Source organism: Hylaeus volcanicus, chromosome 2 (assembly GCF_026283585.1).
Source record: "Hylaeus volcanicus isolate JK05 chromosome 2, UHH_iyHylVolc1.0_haploid, whole genome shotgun sequence".
NCBI classification, from domain to species: Eukaryota; Metazoa; Arthropoda; class Insecta; order Hymenoptera; family Colletidae; genus Hylaeus; species Hylaeus volcanicus.
Window position 1 is genome coordinate 516,647 of NC_071977.1, and position 19,567 is coordinate 536,213.

Consider the following 19,567-nt stretch of genomic DNA (forward strand, 5'->3'; position numbering starts at 1 on the left):
ATATATATATATATATAAAGATGCTTACTGTTCCCACGCACGGCGAACTGCACCGTTGCGATCAAGTATTAAATGGACGCATTGTATCCGCTTGTAACGATAGAAATACTCTTTAGAAGTTTTCTTCTGTTCACACTCTGCCCTTTGCTGTGATGATCAGAGTTTGCATTTTTATGTAACGCGCAACGCTTAGCAAAACCGCAGTGATTTTACCAGATACCGTGTGCGTACGAGCCTAAATTGTTTATCGCGTATAGTTTGCGGAAGAGGTATAGCGAACTAGAAAATCTTTGAGTCGAGTAGCGTGGTGGGGGGTTAGCCACACGGTGACCTTGAGCGGCCAGTAGATTTGTCCTCTACTCTCAATCGCGCTACTGGCGTAGCTCTCTGTTTTTCCGAGTCCGCTTCTTCTGCTTCTTTGTACTCTTAACCAGAGTTGGGCAAAATTTTATTCGAGTAATAAATGATGAAAACTCTGTACATGGAGTTATCGATTCAACGCGAAGCATCATTTCATCGTAAGGCTTATTAAAGAAAAAGTTTATCATTTATTTATTATCTAGAATTTTGCCCATTTCTGCACTCGACAAACGTGCGCGTTTGCATTTAAAACGAGCGTAGGAACAAATGATATATTTTCAAGTGTCCACGGACCGGAAAACACGAGGAATCCTGTTTTTCTTTTCTTTTCCTTTCCCGACCGGGCGTTGAACGTATCGCGACACCGTGTATGTAATCGCATGTGATACTTTTTGATGTCAATCGCGGCAGGATCAATGAAAAATTTCACAAGGTCCAGGGACTAATATAAATGTATTTTATTATAAACGATGTAAAACGAGTAGCTTTGATAACGATATTTAACGACGATAGCTGAAGAAGGATGGAAATTAGGAGTGATAAGGGAAGAATATGTTCAGACGATGGAATTTAATGCGAATGCTGGTGTTTACAATCGCCCAATGAATGTAAAACGTATAAGCATACAGTAATAACAATAATAATAATGGCTCGTAACGACGATAACGATTGTACTCAGTACTTAAAGAAAGAAAAGGGGAGTTGTACCTAATAGAGACATTTTTCTCGCAGAAGAAACGATAGTTGTTGTCGGCTATAAAAGTTACTTCACGCAGTAAACACCGTTATGAATTATGATTAGTATTATTAATATTATTGATTACTAATGTCTTTATTGCTATTTATACACGTAATACGTACCACGCCACGGCGCTAAGCTATCCCCGAACATTTGGATCTCTTCGCGCGTCTTCGATATGTTTTGGGCTGAAATAATTCTATTTCGTGTTTGTTTCATTTCGGATTATCTTCTGGAAACGTTTAGAGTTGCAATTTGAACTTATCCAATTCTTTTCATTTAAATTGCGAGTGGAAAGCAAAAGACAAATGGAAAAAAGTATTGGCAAGTTGTGGAAATTATAAGAATAATGATTTCAGGGTTAATATTTTTTATAATGAGAAATAAATTCAATTTTAACGAAGAGAACACGCTTGTATCTGTATTTAAAGCCCAAAAGTACGAAAATGAAGTTGATTAAAAGATGCATTCGAAGTTTACGAAAGGCCTTCGTCGCGCAGAGAGCTTTCAGAAAACCGATTGTCCGCTTGTTTTTCAACGATGCTGGTGATAATATACATATATAAATACATACATACATACATACTTACATACATACATACATACATACATACATACATATATATAAATATCTGTGCAATGTAAATAATATTTTTCTCAAATAAACGAAAGCTGACGCGTAATCAGAAAGCGATACTGTTCTTCTTCGACGTTTTTCGCAGAGGTTACTTGAACGTCTTCCAAACGTTTCAGGATGAGTGTTACGTCAAGAGGCTCTTCGCGACGCAACGTTTACTCGCAATTTCCTTCCTAATTCCACGCTAATGGCTGGCTAATTTACGAAATCCTGACGAGCAATTTTCGTCGCAAGCCTGGAAGTTTCGTATGCGGAAAGGAATCCACTGTTTGTTCTGAAAGAAAGCGATGGGAACATAGGGGATGAAGGAAAGTAAAGTTTTAGCGATCGGAAAGTGGTCGAATCGCAGACCAACGTTGCATAAGAACAGAAGAAATGGATGCAAGAAAAGAAGGAAGGGGTCATCCGATGCTCACATTTATAGTGCCAAAAGAAACTTATTTCCATATCGTTTATAGTCACATTGTACATATTGATAGTGCAGCAAAAGCGAACGCGCGGCAGAACAACCGATAAAAAACGCGAATTAGAAGGGGAATGAGAGAAACGAAAGAAACGTAGCGATTTTCAGAGGACTTTAACCGTCCCCACTCTTGATTAAAGACGAAAACCTTTTCGTTTTTGTAGCATGCTCGGTTGTAAGGTAGACGCGAATCAGTTTCGATCTAACCGTTCGCCGCATCCGGATTCATCGCAACATTCACGTGGAGGGAACTACGAATCGTAGGTAAACAGACACCTGAACATTGCGTTAGAAAGTAGGCTGCTTTGCACCGAGAATTTTTTCCCAATTCGTTAGCTCTTCAATTTTTATGTTTTATAAGTGACGGAAGAATTTTATGAAATAGCATATTTTTATACGTATTATTAATTTACACGGAGGGTGCATTACCCCGAGGAAAAGTAATCCTCTCCGATTACTTACCGTAGGGAAAATTCAGCGGCTGACTGCGACACAGATATAAATTAAATTATAAGTTAGAGGTCATTATAAATATGTTACACGATCTTCGCCAGCGTGACTATTCTTTAATTATTTTCTAAGATGAAGCTTCTCTGAGACAGGCAAAGAACTAATTATAAGCATGAACTAAATGTAAAAGTGGCTGTAACTCCAAAGTCGAGAAGGATCACAGATTCACTTGAACTCTTTTAATTGTTTCTGTGTTCTCGATCTATTGCCCGGATGGATCTCGCGCTTTATAACATAGGAAACAAAATTTGCACGAATTCCTGTACTGGAAAAGTATATCGAATAAAATGTAATATAATAGAAGATATATAGAGCAGCGAACAGGTATCTAACGCAGAGTTCAAGGACGAATCGGTGTCTGAATCTTTTTCCTCTCTGTTATCATCTCCGTTCGCTTTCTTTCTTTCGTTACTCGAGCGATTCAATGAAAAAGCGATCGTAGAAAGCGTGAGACTCGAGCAGAGAACCCTTGGGTTGGGCCACACGATGGATTTGGTAGTCGAGAAAGTTGATTTCGCTATTTGACTATAGCTCTCCCGAATTCTGAGCCGCAAAAGAGCAACAGCCGGCGATACATTGCTGTAACGAGCATAACAGTTGGGATTACCTGGTATGGGCAGTCTTTCTATTTTGCGCCATCAACCCTGTAATCATTTAGCAGAATTCAAATTGTAATTTTGATCGAAGAAATAACTCATTTTTACCCAGACAAGAGTGTCTACTTTTTGCCCAAGTTTGAAAAGAGCTTTTGAAATAGGTTTGATCATTCAATCGAATGAAAGTTAGTACGCAAAACTTTCAGTTATGTGGTGACTGCTGTTCGTTAATTTTATCGTTATTATCGCCGAAGCATTTATATCGTCGGTGGTATCTGAAAGAAACTCGTTCTCGAAGGTCGCTTCGATCTGAAGCGAAACGCATAGCAATGATTAATATTGATACCGTCCGTACATCTGTGTCATTAATTGTAGCTTAGTCGAATTGCACTTTGAACGTGCAAGAACAGATTGTTTCTAAAAAGAAAGACATACCATACCAGGAAAATGTGGCATTACGTTATGATTTCCGCAGTTGTTCTCTTGCTAACAGATATCCCCATTAGGTATTTCTCCATTCTCCTTTGCTTAACTGGTTCTCCACTTAACCGTCTCCTAGTTACAGTTCTTCCTACTGTCTTCCATTCCAAGAACTTCCTATTCGAGCCTTTGTTCTCCGTACAATTTTCTGTAAATTCATTTTCGAGCATTCGACCTCTAAATCATCTGGCATTGTTCGTTACTCAATCATCCTAGCGATTAACATCATTTACTCGTAATTATTCTCTCTCACGAGGTGTTCTTTCGTTATCCTATTCTCAACTCTGATGTAATTTTTCTCAACTACATTTCTCCATTTATCTCCACACGTGGCGAGGCTAAATGTAATTATTAAACGGCTGCTAGTACGCGTCCATTACATGTGCCAACATGGAAACCATATGCAAAAATGTGTGGAGAATAGCAATGTACACCTATGTATAGTTTCATTTCGCATATGTACATAAAATTTTTATACGTTTGGCAGGCGGTTTTCAACTTCGCGTACCACGTTTTTACGACTCATACATACACGATAGCAATGATTCGATCGACTCCTCGATTTTCCAGCGAGTTATTCATTTTACATTGTCGTTAACGTTAAGGCTTACAAAAAAGTAATTAAAATAGGAACATTCCGCAGCGTTTAGAACAATATAAATAATTTCGTAAAGTTGTCGATACGTTGTTTACCTGTAACAACAAAATATCAATCGACAATTTCGTGTAATGCTTCGTTGCCTCCCGAGTCTCTGCGTCAATCGATTCCTCTGTGTTTGCTTAAATCTACGCGTGTCGGCAGATGATGCATAATTACCACACTAGAATTTCCATGTGTCACTTTGCACCTACTTTTAATGCTTCGATCACGAATCAGTCGCAGAGTTAAATAAAATCTTTACAGTACCAGATACACTTTTTTGGGATTCAACATCTGTAGCTTCAGCTATCTTGGACCACCTCCGCAAGCCCGAGAAAAACAGACGAGTAGACGTAGGATGCTAATTAGAAGAAGAAACAAACGTTGAAGATCTCGAAGACGGTTGGTGGACATTCCGAGAAGGCTAATAAAATTTAGTGTACAGAGAGGTTTCCACGCTGGAGTGCTAGAACTTTAAACAAGACGCACATGCCGAGAACTTTAAGCTAGAATGCCAAGAAGAATTTTGAGGTCAGCAAACAGGACGCGACAAGCTGATGGGTTCGAGGAGGGAATCGATGAACTGTCCTCCTCGAAGCAACCAAAACTATGAATGATTCATCTCCCATGAGAACGTTCAAATTTCAAAAATGACTCTCGTTGGATAAGAATGTCAATATTTCGAATAAGTCTTAACTGCTTAAAACAACCGTGATCCAAGCTGGCAAACGAGAACAGAGGGGACCAATTGCATTCCTTGTTCCTAATTCTTGAAATTAGTTCAAGTAGACTAGTAAAGGTTGGAGAAGCTTCGTTGAAGGCAGGAACAATTGCTGACCGATAGTAAATTAGAAACTGAGGAAAGAGGATACGATCGATTGGACGATACGCTCTTCAGGGTCTACCCAGCTGGCGAACACCTTCGTCCTCGAATCGCATCCATAGAAACGTGCATAATTATACGCAAAGAATACTCATCGGTACGTAGTGGTTTGTGTCCTAAAAACACGACAGGAAAACGACACGTTATAAACATAAACAATAATTATTCGGCACTTAAAGACGTTGAAAAAAGAGCGTGCAACCCAGTGATTTTAGTGCGGAATTTTTGCAACGAGCTCGATGTATTTGACCCACGCTAAAATTATGTAAATCTTTGCGACTGGAAAGTGTGGATACTCATCTAATAACATATTCTTCGGTCACATGATTAGAGGAAGACTTGGACAGTGGTAAAATAATTCTGATAATTTTTCGATCGCTGTTTTTAATGGTTAAATGATTCGAGTAATTTTGGAAGTATACTCATGCTTCGAAACAGTCGATCACGTCAAAGTCATTGTTCGCAGTGTGGAATATTTGGACTCGAGGTGGAAGGTTGATCCTCGATTCGATGGTAACTAAAAAGTGAATGTCCAATCAGTGGCGTGTTATATTATAGAGACAAAAAAATATTTGATGAATCGATCTCGCAAAAGCTCGTTATTGTTGTCCGTTTGCAAAAAAGTTTCTTTATTCGAAATTAACTTGGTCCCTATAAATAAGTACTAACGTCATCGAATTAAAAATCTTTCAGTGCATACGTAACGCGTAATACGTTTCTGCAACATGCAAGATAAAATTGAATTTAAAAATATTCTTCGAGCATTTCGAACGTAAGGTCCAAGTTTGATTTTCTCTTACGTGCCAACGAATCGGACCGTGAACGTGCAGTGTCAATAACTCGACTGTCAATCGGCTTACCAGCGCGTGGAAGGTCGATGATGGTTCTATGGAACGCCCCACCATGATGGTTTTCCATTTAAATATGCCGGGCGCGCGCTGGGCCCGTTTAGTCCGCGCCGCGACCACTGAAATGCCGTAACGAGTTTGAAACGGGGAAAACGTCAACAGTGACAGTCTCTCTAAAAGTTTGTCTCGATCATAGACGATCTTGTGCGCCTCTTACTAAAAATCCTGAGTTTGAGATATTGTTCTATAAATGCGCGAGGGCTACACATCGCCTAGACGATGCAATTAGAAACGTATCTGGAAAATTTCATCGAGATTCAATTCTGTACTAACAAAATATTATTGTAAAGGCGATGAAACTCCCATGGAGTGTTCTCACTCCAACAGCTTCGATGAATTAAAAATTAAAAATAGTATCTCTCGAATTAGAGTAACGATAAAAGTATAAAAATAAAAACCTTCCGTTGTGTTTCCTGCTCAGACGTCTGGTTGATGCGATAATTAAATACGCGTCGATGATGAATCAGTGTCAATGAACACAGTGAACGAACCGTATAACATGCTCCATCCTCGTCTGAACGAGATATTTGTTTACATCAGTGTGCTCTCAGTTGTGACGGTATACAGTGACGTAAGTTCGAGTTAGACGGAAAGGTATATTTTGATCGACGAAAAAAAAATTTGTAACCGTACGTCGAGGAAAAGTAAATAAACATGGAGCTGGTGTTATGCATATTGCCAATGGTGTACGGAAAATTTGTCGTCGACGGTTGGGTGAGTCATTGCGATTTACTAAGTGTACGAATTTAGGTCACTTTTCCGAAAAATAGATTGGATATAAAATATTACAATTTTGCTTCCACTTGTTTAAAAAGAAAATAAGGAACGATATTTTATAGCAAGCTATGGGAGCCTATGGGGGTCCTGCAGTGGCACTATAGAAGACAGGAGGCACTCGCCCCCTTTTTCTATTCTTTGCAAAACCATTTCGCATTAATATCGCATTCAAATTATTTTAATGAGAATTTCTTAAACAGATTGGTTGAAATAATACTATAAACACATATCCTGCGGCAAAGGTTAATGTTTGGTCATCAAGACTCGTGAGTCGTTAACTTTTTTTCAACGAGAACAATTATGTTATTATGGTGACATTCCTGTTGTTTACAAAGTCAAGTCTCCATTAAGAATGCATCGCCGCGGTTAAAAATTTACGATGCCGGGAATTGAGGAAGAATTCTCAGTACCCTTCTTTCACGTTCAACTGTCATTATTCAGCTAGAACTTAAGTTAACCAATTGATTGAAATTTTTAATGAACCCGGGAAACGCGTGGCCTCGATTTAACGTCGAATTCATTGTTTATCTGTACCGCATAGCGACCTTGAATGTTTATCAACGAGAAAGCACAGCTTGCTGCAATTTCAATTGACACGGTATCATTTAGAACAAAACACTAAATAGTTGTGCTAATTAAATATATAGAGTGGACCTCTGACGATCCTCTTTAGGAGGATCCTAAGCTTGTCCCGCGTGTTCAGCAGAAGTCTCCTCCTGATTCTTTTTATTTTCTGCTTACTAACAAGATATAATTAACAAAGATTCCTCGCGAGGCTCCCAGTAGAAAGTCGGAGGCCCTGAAATACCCGGCTTAATGATGTCAATTGGTTGTTGCGAGTACAGCGTTCGAGAAAATTATCACCTTCCCTTCTAAACGGTCTTTCACATTCTCGTAGTTGAAGGAAGAAAAGCGCGGTTACTTAAAGAACACTCACCGACACCGATTGATTGCTCAAACTATTAACATAAAAGTAACACGTCACTTTTTATCATACTCTCCGCTCGAATGGGGCAATAAAAAATATTCTTCGTACTTCATTTTAACATTCATTATTCAGATCACGGGCAAATATTCACTCATTTTAATCGATGAAAATTTTTGAACTTGGAAGTGATTTGAGACTTTGACCACCATTGTTTTCTCTTTTTAACATATTTAACAATGAATCCTCTGGCTGAATTAACTTGCATTTTTTCTTAACGACACGTGGCAGTTGATCGACAAGTTGTATTTTTCTTTTCCAGTCGTATTCTTTACGAACATAATATATGTATATACTGTTTGTACGCGAAAAGAACGCATCTGACGAATTCTTACGTTCCTTGCAGGAGATGATGGCAGTGATCGTTCAGAAGCTGCTCAAGTTCGTGTTTTGGATACTGGCGTGCATAACCACGCCACTTTACAGACTACGATACTTTAAGAAACGAAAACGATTGCCACCGATTAAAAGTCCACTCCTGCTCCAATCAGCCACCAAGATTGCACAGCAAATTCGAGAAAGAAAGGTGAGTAGGAATCTATTTTTGGAGTTATTTCATCGATTCGATTTATTCGATCGACTTTAAAGTACGAAGCAATTTTTGGTTTAAAGGACAATTCTTACGCTAAAACTACATATAACTTACGCTATAACTCTTCGAACCTCCTGCCCTCAGGTCAGCTGCGTATCAGTGATCAGAGCCTACATAGAAAGATGCAACGACGTGAATCCAATAATAACCGCCATCGTTGACACGCGATACGAGAGTGCCATTCAAGAGGCGAAAGGTTTCGACGAATTCTTGGCGCGAACCGAGAAGACCACAGAGGAACTGGCACGCGAAATGCCTCTTCTTGGCGTTCCTGTGACTGTTAAGGAGAGCATAGCCGTCAAAGGTTCGCGCAATCTTTTCCTGGTTCTATTTCACGTCGGCAATATATTAAAAGGCAATATACTAAAAGGGAAGACTCGAGTAATGGGCAAAAAATGCGACGTTAAACATCACGCTAGTTTGCATTTTAAGAGGAGGAGCGAACGTTTATATCGAACGTTATTTCAGGGATGTGCTACACGGTGGGCTTCAAGGAAGATGTCCCGACGAAAGCAGAGGAGGACGCCGAAGCCGTGAGCTTGATTCGCAAAGCAGGAGCCATTATTTTGCTAGTCAGCAACACTCCGGAGTTGTGCTTGTTCTGGGAGAGTAACAACAACGTGACTGGCTGTACCGGCAACCCCTACGACCCCAGAAAAACTTCTGGCGGGTCTTCAGGGGGCGAGGTTTGTGTTTTCCCTTTTGAAATTGTCCATGTAACCACCTTCTCGAGTAAACGTAACTACGATAAACCGAACTGAAATGAAACTTGTTATTTCTGTCTGTTCCAGGGAGCCCTTTCGGGCTCTGCAGCATCTGTGGTGAGTCTTGTTTCGGACATCGCAGGCTCGGCGAGATTTCCAGCCCTCTTCTGTGGAGTTTTTGGTCACAAACCTACACCCAGTGAGTTTTCCTCGATCTCCTTTGTTAACGGTAACGGTAACGGTATAATAGTAACAGTAGTCTGAAGTTGAAGATCATTCATTGCAGATTTGGTGGCCATCAAGGGTCACAAGCCAATATCCTACGACGTAAAGTGGAATGACTTCTTTGTCATGGGCACCATAGTCAGATACGCAGAGGATCTTCCTCTTGTGATAAGTGTCATGTGTAAGACGGACGAGGGTCGTCGTCGCCTCAATCAAAAGGTTAAAACAATCACGCACATATTTTAATTCTATATCTAAAACACGCATTGGACTTTGAAACATTAATATCAGCGATCCAAAGTTTCATCAGAGATTTAATTGTACGTATATTGCACAGACACCTTTGGCGAACATAAAATTCTTCTATACGGAAGACCGTGTTGCCGAAGCTAACTCCATCAATAGGGATATGAAGAACGTTATGCAGAAGCTGAGGGCGTACCTCGAAGTGACGTATAGCGTTAAAGTGCAACAAGTAAGGATTCGCTTCGAATGCGAATATTAGAATTAATATTATTACTCTACTTGATATTCGTATTGTTCCTCAGGTACACATGAGCGATATGAAGTACTCGTTTAACTTGTCAGCGCATGCGCTGTTAAATCTGGACGTGGAAGAGGTCGTCCAGGAATTTGGCCCTTTGGTACGCGATTATTTCATCGTGATACGATTTTAAACCAAGTATAAATCTAATTAAAACAAATATAACCAGAAATATTCCATGGATCGTATCTAGTTTCGACAAAGCTTCACGTTAGCGCTATTCGACGTTAAATATAAATGACAGCAACTCCAAACAATTATGTAAATAAATGAACGTTTAACGATTACACAGAATGTTTGCGCGCTGTTCGTGGAAGGACTCAAGCAACTCTTCAGGGTGTCGCGATACACTTTCGCCATGTACGGGTACTTGATGGCGGCGTATATCTACAGAAAACTTCCACGAGGTTTCAGCAATCTACTGGCGGAGAAGAGAGTTTCTCTGAAGAAACAGTTCGAGGTGAATCCCTGAAACAAACTAATCGAACGATTAATCGGTAACAATTTATGGTTTCGTCGTTGCAGGATATTCTAGGCGACAACGGAGTGATGATTTATCCTTCGTTCGTGTCAGCAGCGTATTATCGATACGAAACCTTCAACAATGTCCCCAATTTCACTTACATGATGCTGTTCAACGTTCTGGGATTGCCTGTCACTCAATGCCCAATGGGATTGAACGCCAATGGTTTACCTCTTGGCCTCCAAGTAATTACTTTTTCAATTACACTGCAGTTCGCTCTTTGCACAGTACTCAACGATGAAATGCATTCAAACGTTTTCTTTCTTAAAGATAGTCGCAGGTACTGGGAACGATCACCTGAGTATCGCCATGGCTCAAGAAATCGACAGAATCTTTGGTGGCTGGCGACAACCGCCGTGCTCGTCCGGCGAAGAATCGATTTGATGATTCGTTCGTTACGCGATAGTAATTCACTATTTTTGTATCGAGATACGAGTCTTCCATTTTATACTCGAAGAACAATCACGGTAATTAGCTCTGAAAGGCTATAAGTTATCGTTGCGTTAATATCGATTCCAAATGTAGCTTGCGAGTAATGATTAATATGATAATTGCGAGTGATTATTGCTAAAATACATGTTAACTAATCACTGCCTCAACTCAAGCTGCATGGTATGCTCTCAGAATTTAGCAAAAGGTGAAAGAATTATTTAATTTAGGTTACAAAATGTACTTATATTGTTGTAAAGTGTTGTCATTAGCGCGTAAGATTAGATAGCAATGAATTTTATAAACCCGGCTCGATGTAAATCGTGATAAATATTCCAACTGATATTTTTCCTCTCGTACATCGTTATCATTTTTGTATCGACGCTTTAACCTGACGTTTTTATTTTATCCTGTCCATTTCGCCCAATTTCAAAATTATGGACGCCATTTTCGAGAACTTGTAATTTGATACACTGATTAATTAAGAAATGGTAAGTTCAAAATTAAACCGCGTTCTCACATTAACGAAGCGTGTTGATGCTTTCGTGACTCAAACGATGAATAAAGGTTATTATGGTTACATGAACAAGTTTTGTTTATACATAATTAAGCGCGGAGTCGACGAGCAGGCTGTAAACTATGTGATAAAATTTGTTGAAGCATGGCGTTTTTTCATTTCACAGAGGATGCAACGCGATTAAAGGCATAATACAAACACGCGCGAAGAAAAAGGAAAACATAATAATGCAATCTTTGGCAGGAATTCGCTTGCAGTGGCACGAAGGAAGTTGTGTATTTGCTTCTATAGCTTCGCGAGTCGTAGCCTTTATTATTAATACAAAAATTATATAATACAAAATCTGTGACATTATTCGTTGAGAATAAGCCGAGCGCGTCTATTAAATAAAATAGAAATCGCAGCGATCGTTAGGAAGAGATGATGGATCCCTAGGTCATATAGCGACGATCTACGTTTCATAATTCTGTATACGTTGCATAACCACACATGCAATCTTCTTCCTCGATAAGTAATTCTTATCTTAACATTTCTCTAAATCTATATTTAAATTTAGTTCATTTATAATGACCTATGTTTCATTAAAATTGTTATACTCGAGAAGTAAACTGTTACGCGATATTTAATACACGTCTAATACATGTCTACCATGATTTACGATAATCACGAATAAAATTCGCTCGTGTGGACGGATCCACCCCCTATCGTCCAATGCGTTCTCTGTTAGTATACTCGCAGCGACCAGGAAATAGTAACGCGTCTCACGAGCCCCTGTCAGTGAGTTCTGGAAGTTCGCGAAAGAAGGACTGAGGTATAAGCGGACCAACAAAATATCGGCGAGCATTCGTCGTGCAGAGTTGAATCGCGGAGGTGAGTGAATAATTCTCTAACGACATCAGTGTCCCTGTTTCATCGAGGAAAGAGTGTACGTGCCTTCCGTGGGGTAGCCTCAAGCGATCCGCAGCCTAAATTCGCCAAAGAAAAAGGGAGATAAGAGGTAAGATGCTCATTTTTTTTTATATATATCATCGGAAATGTCAAACAGAGTAGCAACATTTTTTTTTTTATAGTTGTATTTAGGGATCAAGGTAATCATTCTGTGACGATAAAAGTGATTGGAATTGTATATATTTGTAGTTGATAGTGCGAGAAATCATACTGACTAGTATGAATTTGATGTGATTATTAATTTTCGAAATGTTGGGCTGTCGAAGATGATTTATTTTGATTAATTAATAAATAGGTACCGCGAACGAACTTGGAATTATTCGAATATCTATATGTCATTAATTGAATACAATCTCCTGATTTTATTATTCGAATAATAATCATTGAACTGGTCCTGTTAACGATTATAATTTGAATAATTATTATTGGAGTAATATTATTAATTAAATATTACTATTCGAGTATTAATATTTGAATATGTTGCTGACGAATGAATAATGCTGCTCATCCAACACCTTTTCATTTCCTATTTCGTCAAGTGTTATTTATTCAAACGAATGCACTTATCTGAAGATGCGTCTGACGTCACGAGAGGACGAAGAGGCATTATTTTTAATTTTAGTATGAAACGCAATTTAGATTTACCTTTGGACAAGCATCGTGAAACTGCGACTATTGTCCCTGGTTGGAAAGCAAACTTAAACCTATGACTATTTCGCAATCAAAGTTTCGATTGGTTAGGGTAATAATGATACGAATACCTCTACGTTTTCCATCGATAGATCGTGATGAAATTAATCTACCTCTCTTAATACAAGTGCCTGAAACTATCGGTTTCGATTGTACATATACCAGGTGGAAGAAAAGAAATCAGAGCTCAGTATCGAATAATAAATGAATAGTCGCGAAGCAAAATTAATTTTGGATAATTAGATGAATATTCGATGAATTTCGATGTAATCATCGGTTATAACAAGCGTAACAAGATGATTACAACAAAAGTACATTGCTTTTACGACTCGGACACGAAATAACTGCCTTTCCATTTTTAAACGGGGGCCTTTCAAGAAAATGTAAAAAGAAGGTTTAGTCGGCGCGGGTCGATAGATTAATTAATGACCCAACTGAATTGATTTTAATTTTCGATAGCATAATCGATTCGCTTTTTTTCCAAATTTCACACGCGCCATACTTTAGTATCAATTTACCAAATGTGTCGTGTAATGTACCTTTTTATATTTTATTACATTTTCCTAATTTTCACAGTATAGATTCTTCCTTTGGGATTCATTTATTTCTATCCTCGAGAATAAAATTAGAATTTCTATTATTTATTCGGAATAAAATTTGCGTAATTACTCGGTAAGCATACTCGTTAAAGTAAACTTCTCCAAATATTGACAATTCATTACCCCATCGCGCATTATCAACAATAATATTAACTCGATAAGATTGCAAAACATTGATTTATTTATACCACCGCACTCGATGCCGATTAAACAATCGTGCCAATGATGTTATCAATGCAGAAAATCGCTTCTAACCGTGGCAAGGTTAATTTCGCGACCTGTACCGACCGTCTATTCTTTGACTGATAATGAATTTAGCCATGTACTATGAGAATTACTGAACTATACCATCGAATACCGAACAATATTTTCTTTTTTTTTTTTAACGCAGATCCACCCTTCGAACCAGCGCGAACATAAAGTTCATTTCGCATCGCGTGATCAAACCGAGTAAATTGGTAGATCACAGTGTAAAGTAACCTAATCAAGCGTTAATTGCTAGAGAGCACGCTCTTCCCGATCCCCCGACGAAACGAATTAACCTTGGATTTAGTTGGAATTCCAGTGAAAAATCTTTTCGCAGCAAAAGTATCTCCAGCTTCGCCGAATTAAATATAAGCTACCCCAGGGCATGAAAATACCTCGCGTCTAACTCATAGCTAATAAACACTGGCTCGGCCATGGTGGCCTACTTGTTTGTCTATACGATCATCTTAAGTGCTGACACACATGCTTCAAATGTCCTGCCTCGCAGGAATTACCGATCGTCGACTGTCGATGCACGAACCGGTGATAGACCTCCAGCATCGTTCGTATAACGACACTGGCATTCCGATTTCACGAATCGTGATAAGAAACTTAAGCGCGACACGTTTCGAGTACCCAGGGCCCAGATTTGACCGATTATGGATTCGGGGGACGCTGAAGATTCGTTGCGATTAGCTTGTTATCAGGTTGCGATCGGATTGCGATCGGTTCGTGATTAGGTGGAAAGTTTTTTTCATTGTAGTTTACCCAAACCTCTTAAGAGTTGTTACCAAGTTGTGATTAGTTTGTGGCCAGTTTGGGATCAGTTTAATCGCAACGATCAGAAACTGATGACAAAGGAATCACAGCCTGCAGATATATTTGTTCAGCTGGAGAACGAAGAAATTGACACCGATAGAAGAATCGCGTCGTACATTGCCCCTAACGAAGCAGAATCTGCAAGTGTGCTCGAATTTCTACGATTCTAGCATAGTATCTACAAGACTTGAAATTTAAAGGACCAATAGAAAAAAAAATCCTTAAACTAGATAAACAGCTTAAATGACCGCTTGGGTGTGCCTCCTACATTTGTGGAATGCGAATTGGCCAAGAGCACGATCTGCGAAATGGCATATATGTGTTACTACTTACTAGCGATCGAATCGAACGAATCTGGCCAACGTGGGCTTCTGGGGGGATAATCGTGGAACTAATAGCATGAATTGCGTACGTGAAACCGTAAGTAAAATTCTTGGACGCAACGAAACGATATTTCGTTGCTCCATCGTTCCACGCTTTCTTGCCATCACCACCACCGATACAGATCCCGTGTTCGTGTCCCTACGAAAATACACACGGTGTCTTAAAATAAAACGCCTTCGAGAGCAGATGATGATGAGTCCGGCAACACCACGCGTGGCTTTATTTCGGGCCGATGAACTCTTCGATCCGTCCTTGAGATTTGATGGAAATATTCTGGGATATTTGATGTAGCATTCGATTAGTATGCAAATTTCGCTCCCAACGCTTACAAAATCGGGAAATGTAAATGTTGGTAGATGGGTGGGGGTTGATCATTTTTTTAAGGAAAGTAGAATTTAAAATAGAATTCTTTCTCTTGCCAAGTTACGCTTTGAAAATAAAATGCGAAGCATCGAGAAATGGATAGACCTGGACCATCGAAAAAATGTTAAGAATCGAGGTACTCGTGACAGAATGGAAGAGGATTGTTTTCCTTTTTTTCTTTTATTTAACAGGAGTGATGTTTGTGCCCAACCTACTGTCTCTGCTTCTGCACACGGTGCATTTCATCCTCCGGCCTATTTACGCGCTCATTTACATCAGGAAACAGCCTAAAATACCCCCTGTCAAGAACCCTTTGCTGAAAATCAGCGCCAGCAATTTGGCCAAGAAGATCAGAGATGGAGAAGTGAGTAGAGGACATTTATTAATCGTTTCACCAATTATTCCAGAGGAAACTATACCGTTACGTCTGAACATTACAATGAATAAATAAACTATCGTGTTGAGAACCTAACAGTAATTCAGTATAAGAAAATGTCGATGTTCGCCAAGGCCCGGAATGTAATATATAAATGTCTATCTTTGGGAAAAAGATTTCCAGCCAGAGCGTGGTAGAAGCATACGTGGAACGAATCAAGGAAGTGAATCCTTTTCTGAACGCAGTCGTGGAGGACCGGTTTGTGGCGGCTATAAACGAGGCAAAGATGTGCGACGCGAAACTGAAAACGGGCGAAGCTACAGCTATTTCACTGGAAAAGGAGAAACCGCTTTTTGGAGTGCCGATAACAGTGAAGGAAAGCTGTTCCCTGAAAGGTGAGACGTCTCGAGTGAATGCATGCCACTGAAGATGCGTTCTAGATAAATTTAAACAGGTCAACTTCTCATCGATACTGCGAAACAAAAGAAAATTAGATTAATGAATCGTTAAGCACGCAAAGGAATTTAAATAAAATAAGGAAGGAACGTTATTTATTTCACACTGCGCATCATAAATAAATTATAAATAATGCTGATGCGCAGATATGCTATGTGCTTATCATAAATACTTGATAAATCTATCGCAAGCATATTCCATATTTAAATTGCGATCTATTTAAAAATTTGAATGAGCGCGTTTACGGGGCAAGTTACGGTATCGCCATCTCGCGGTGAAAGGGTCCGAGTAATTTTGCAAGCTTGGATCAGAACCCTTGCAGTTTGCATAATCAGTGGCGCCATCGTTGGAAAAACGCTCAAGTTTGTAGTGAAAATAGTTGCCACTGTTACTAATAGATGACGTCGTAATTTATCATTGTCGTCGCCATCTAGCGTCGAAGAGGCCGAACTAATTTCGGAGTTTGGTCAGCGTCTCTATCGGGAAAACGCTCAACTTTGTCCTCGATTAGTTCCTCTTTTTACTGCTACATGGCATCATTTACACGGGTTTTCTTTGTTACCGACCTGTGGGTAAATTACCATCATGTCGGTAAAACGCTCAAGTTTGTCATCGATTAGTTCCTTGTTTTACTGCTAGATGGCGTCATTCTCACTGGTTCTTTTTTACCGACATGATGGTAATTTACCCACAGGTCGGTAACAAAGAAAACCCGTGTAAATGATGCCATGTAGCAGTAAAACGAGGAACTAATCGAGGACAAAGTTGAGCGTTTTCCCGATAGAGGCGCTGACCAAACGCCGAAATTAGTTCAGCTTATCAACGCTAGGCAGCGACACTATCCACTTTCCCCGCGAATAATTCAAAAATTTGAATGTAAAATCCTCGAAGCGTTCGATATACTGTAAAAGAACTATTTTACATGAAAGATACATGATCGAAAGTGCACTCAATCAACTCTTCAACGGACGGCAAGCATGTTCCAGAATTAAAAGAGAATTCTTTTGATATCAGGAATGAGTTTCACTGGCGGTCACGTACCGAGGGAAGGTGTGAAAGCTTCGGAAGACGGATTAGCTACAGAAGTACTAAGAAACTCTGGTGCTATTCCTTTATGCGTCACCAATACACCTGAGCTATGCTCAGGATTACACGCGACGAATTTCCTTTTTGGAACGACCAGGAATCCGTACGATACCAGGAAGTCGCCTGGAGGATCGTCTGGGGGAGAGGTAACAGTCGTTGAAAAGAAATAGCACTCGACAAATGGAGAAGAAAAAAAGAAATATCGTTTCTCTCGATTGTAAGACATGTGGAGGTAGTGAACATTCATGTCATCGCTTCGTTCTTTCTTTTAGGGGGCGTTAATCGGCGCTGGGGCGTCCGTTCTTGGGATTGGCTCGGATTTCATTGGCTCCATAAGAATACCATGTCTCTTCAATGGCATTTTTGGCCATAAACCTACTCCAGGTACTATAACAAACACTTTTTCTCTCTCTATATATATATATAGATGCATAATTATAAATGAGTAATTACTATAATAACGGGGATGAAACGGTTTATTGGCAGGCATTGTCCCCACGAAGGGTCACTTGCCCATGTCGAATGACCCCGTTTTCCAAAAGCTGCTGGTGTGTGGGCCAATGGCGCGATACGCGGAGGACCTTCACCTGGCAATGAAATTATTGAGTTCAGGGTGCGACACGCCGTTGAGACTCGACGAGCCAGTAGACGTGAAAACTCTCAGGGTCTTTTACCTGGACACTGTCAACACTTTATGCGGTACAAAATCAACTACGTCAGACATAAGACGAGCAATTAAAGAAGCGACACATTACTTCGCGGAGAACGGTGCACACGTTGAACACGTAATAACTTTATTGAAAAATCAGTAAATTCATCCCATAGAATATAATCACACGCGATACATTTTCTACACCTGGAAGAATGACCAGAATTATTTTTATTCTCGATACGACGAATGTATTTCAGGTGTCACAGGACTGGCTGAGCGACATCTTCACCTTCGTACTGGCCTTGTGCGGAGAAATTGAACTGCCCGATGAATACTCAGACGCCAAACACCCCGAGGTTCGATTCTAATATAACAATCTTTATTAAACTTTGATTTATTGTTGTTGATCAATTTTACTTCGAAACACGTTTAGAAAATGTTTATTCACGTTGTGAATTTCGTTGACTTTCCACATAGGACAAGAAAAATGGACTCGTCGAACTGATAAAGTCTACGTTCGGTTTGTCCACCTACACTTCGCAGTTCGCCCTGATACGAGCAGTGACGCAGATGCATGGATTCGTTCCTGTTTCGAAATTCGAACACTTTAAGACACTTAGAGAGGACATGCGCGTCAGATTCAACGTACGTAGTCACGTTTCATTCGATAGGTACAGTATACGGTAGCGTTACGCTCGGTAGATTCTGATGGTGCATTCGTTTACTTGCAGAATCTGCTTGGCAGCGATGGGGTGTTCATATGTCCCACGTTTGCCCAAACGACCACCTATCCCGGATTGATGTTCTTTAAGATCGATTGCAGTATTTATACCGCGTTTAGTAATATTATGCACTTGCCATCGACTCACGTCCCGATGGGGTTGAACAGCGATGGCGTACCGATTGGATTTCAGGTATATTTCGGTAGACTGTGTGTCATTCTAGAGCAAAATAAATATTTTTACGTTGCTTTATTCGAGTGAAAATATATTCGAACGAATATTATATTTGAATGAATAACGTATTCATAAATACAAATTTGTACGAACGAATAAAAATAATTTTTCAGGTAATGGCTGGTTCCCACCAGGACCGTCTTTGCTTGGCAGTCGCGAGGGAACTAGAAAAGGCCTTCGGTGGCTGGGTACCACCTCTCAGCTAAATATTTATACATTATTTATATTTATCGTTCCGTTTCTATCACAGATATGGAATATGTATTTAACATTAATCATTTGTATTATTTGATCTCTTGTACCTGCATAGGCGCATTTATAATTTAAATTTACCTGCGAGTGTATTGCTTGTACACGTTTTTCCTTAATTACTATTGTCAGTATAAACTATCGTCGATACCCTGTCAGACAAAAGTTTTAATTTGCAATACAGTTTGTTAAAGTAAATCCCATTAGCGAAATATTTCATCATCCTTCGTT

The 19,567-nt window shown here is 39.6% G+C and overlaps 2 protein-coding genes across 4 annotated transcripts; both read left to right on the forward strand.

Annotated features, from left to right (window-relative positions):
* Nucleotides 1–2,311: 2,311 nt before the first annotated feature.
* Nucleotides 2,312–11,354, forward strand: LOC128885067 (fatty-acid amide hydrolase 2-like). Of its 3 annotated transcripts, none has more exons than XM_054138818.1 (11): nucleotides 2,312–2,463; nucleotides 8,325–8,504; nucleotides 8,655–8,874; nucleotides 9,039–9,256; nucleotides 9,362–9,473; nucleotides 9,561–9,718; nucleotides 9,837–9,974; nucleotides 10,048–10,143; nucleotides 10,336–10,503; nucleotides 10,569–10,751; nucleotides 10,837–11,354. In XM_054138818.1, the coding sequence occupies exons 2-11, from the start codon at nucleotides 8,328–8,330 to the stop codon at nucleotides 10,948–10,950; spliced, it is 1,584 nt and encodes a 527-aa protein (XP_053994793.1). In that variant the 5' UTR covers nucleotides 2,312–2,463; nucleotides 8,325–8,327; the 3' UTR covers nucleotides 10,951–11,354. The 3 variants fall into 3 exon arrangements, with proteins under 3 accessions (XP_053994793.1, XP_053994794.1, XP_053994792.1); XM_054138819.1 differs by having other exon boundaries at nucleotides 2,437–2,459; XM_054138817.1 differs by lacking the exon at nucleotides 2,312–2,463 and adding an exon at nucleotides 4,789–6,930.
* Nucleotides 11,355–12,242: 888 nt separating this feature from the next.
* LOC128885069 (fatty-acid amide hydrolase 2-B-like) lies at nucleotides 12,243–19,501 on the forward strand. The gene is made up of 10 exons (XM_054138821.1): nucleotides 12,243–12,509; nucleotides 15,753–15,925; nucleotides 16,113–16,332; nucleotides 17,408–17,625; nucleotides 17,752–17,863; nucleotides 17,966–18,264; nucleotides 18,389–18,487; nucleotides 18,609–18,776; nucleotides 18,863–19,045; nucleotides 19,201–19,501. Exons 2-10 carry the CDS (start codon nucleotides 15,758–15,760, stop codon nucleotides 19,291–19,293), a joined length of 1,560 nt encoding a protein of 519 aa, XP_053994796.1. The 5' UTR covers nucleotides 12,243–12,509; nucleotides 15,753–15,757; the 3' UTR covers nucleotides 19,294–19,501.
* The last annotated feature ends 66 nt before the right edge of the window (nucleotides 19,502–19,567 follow it).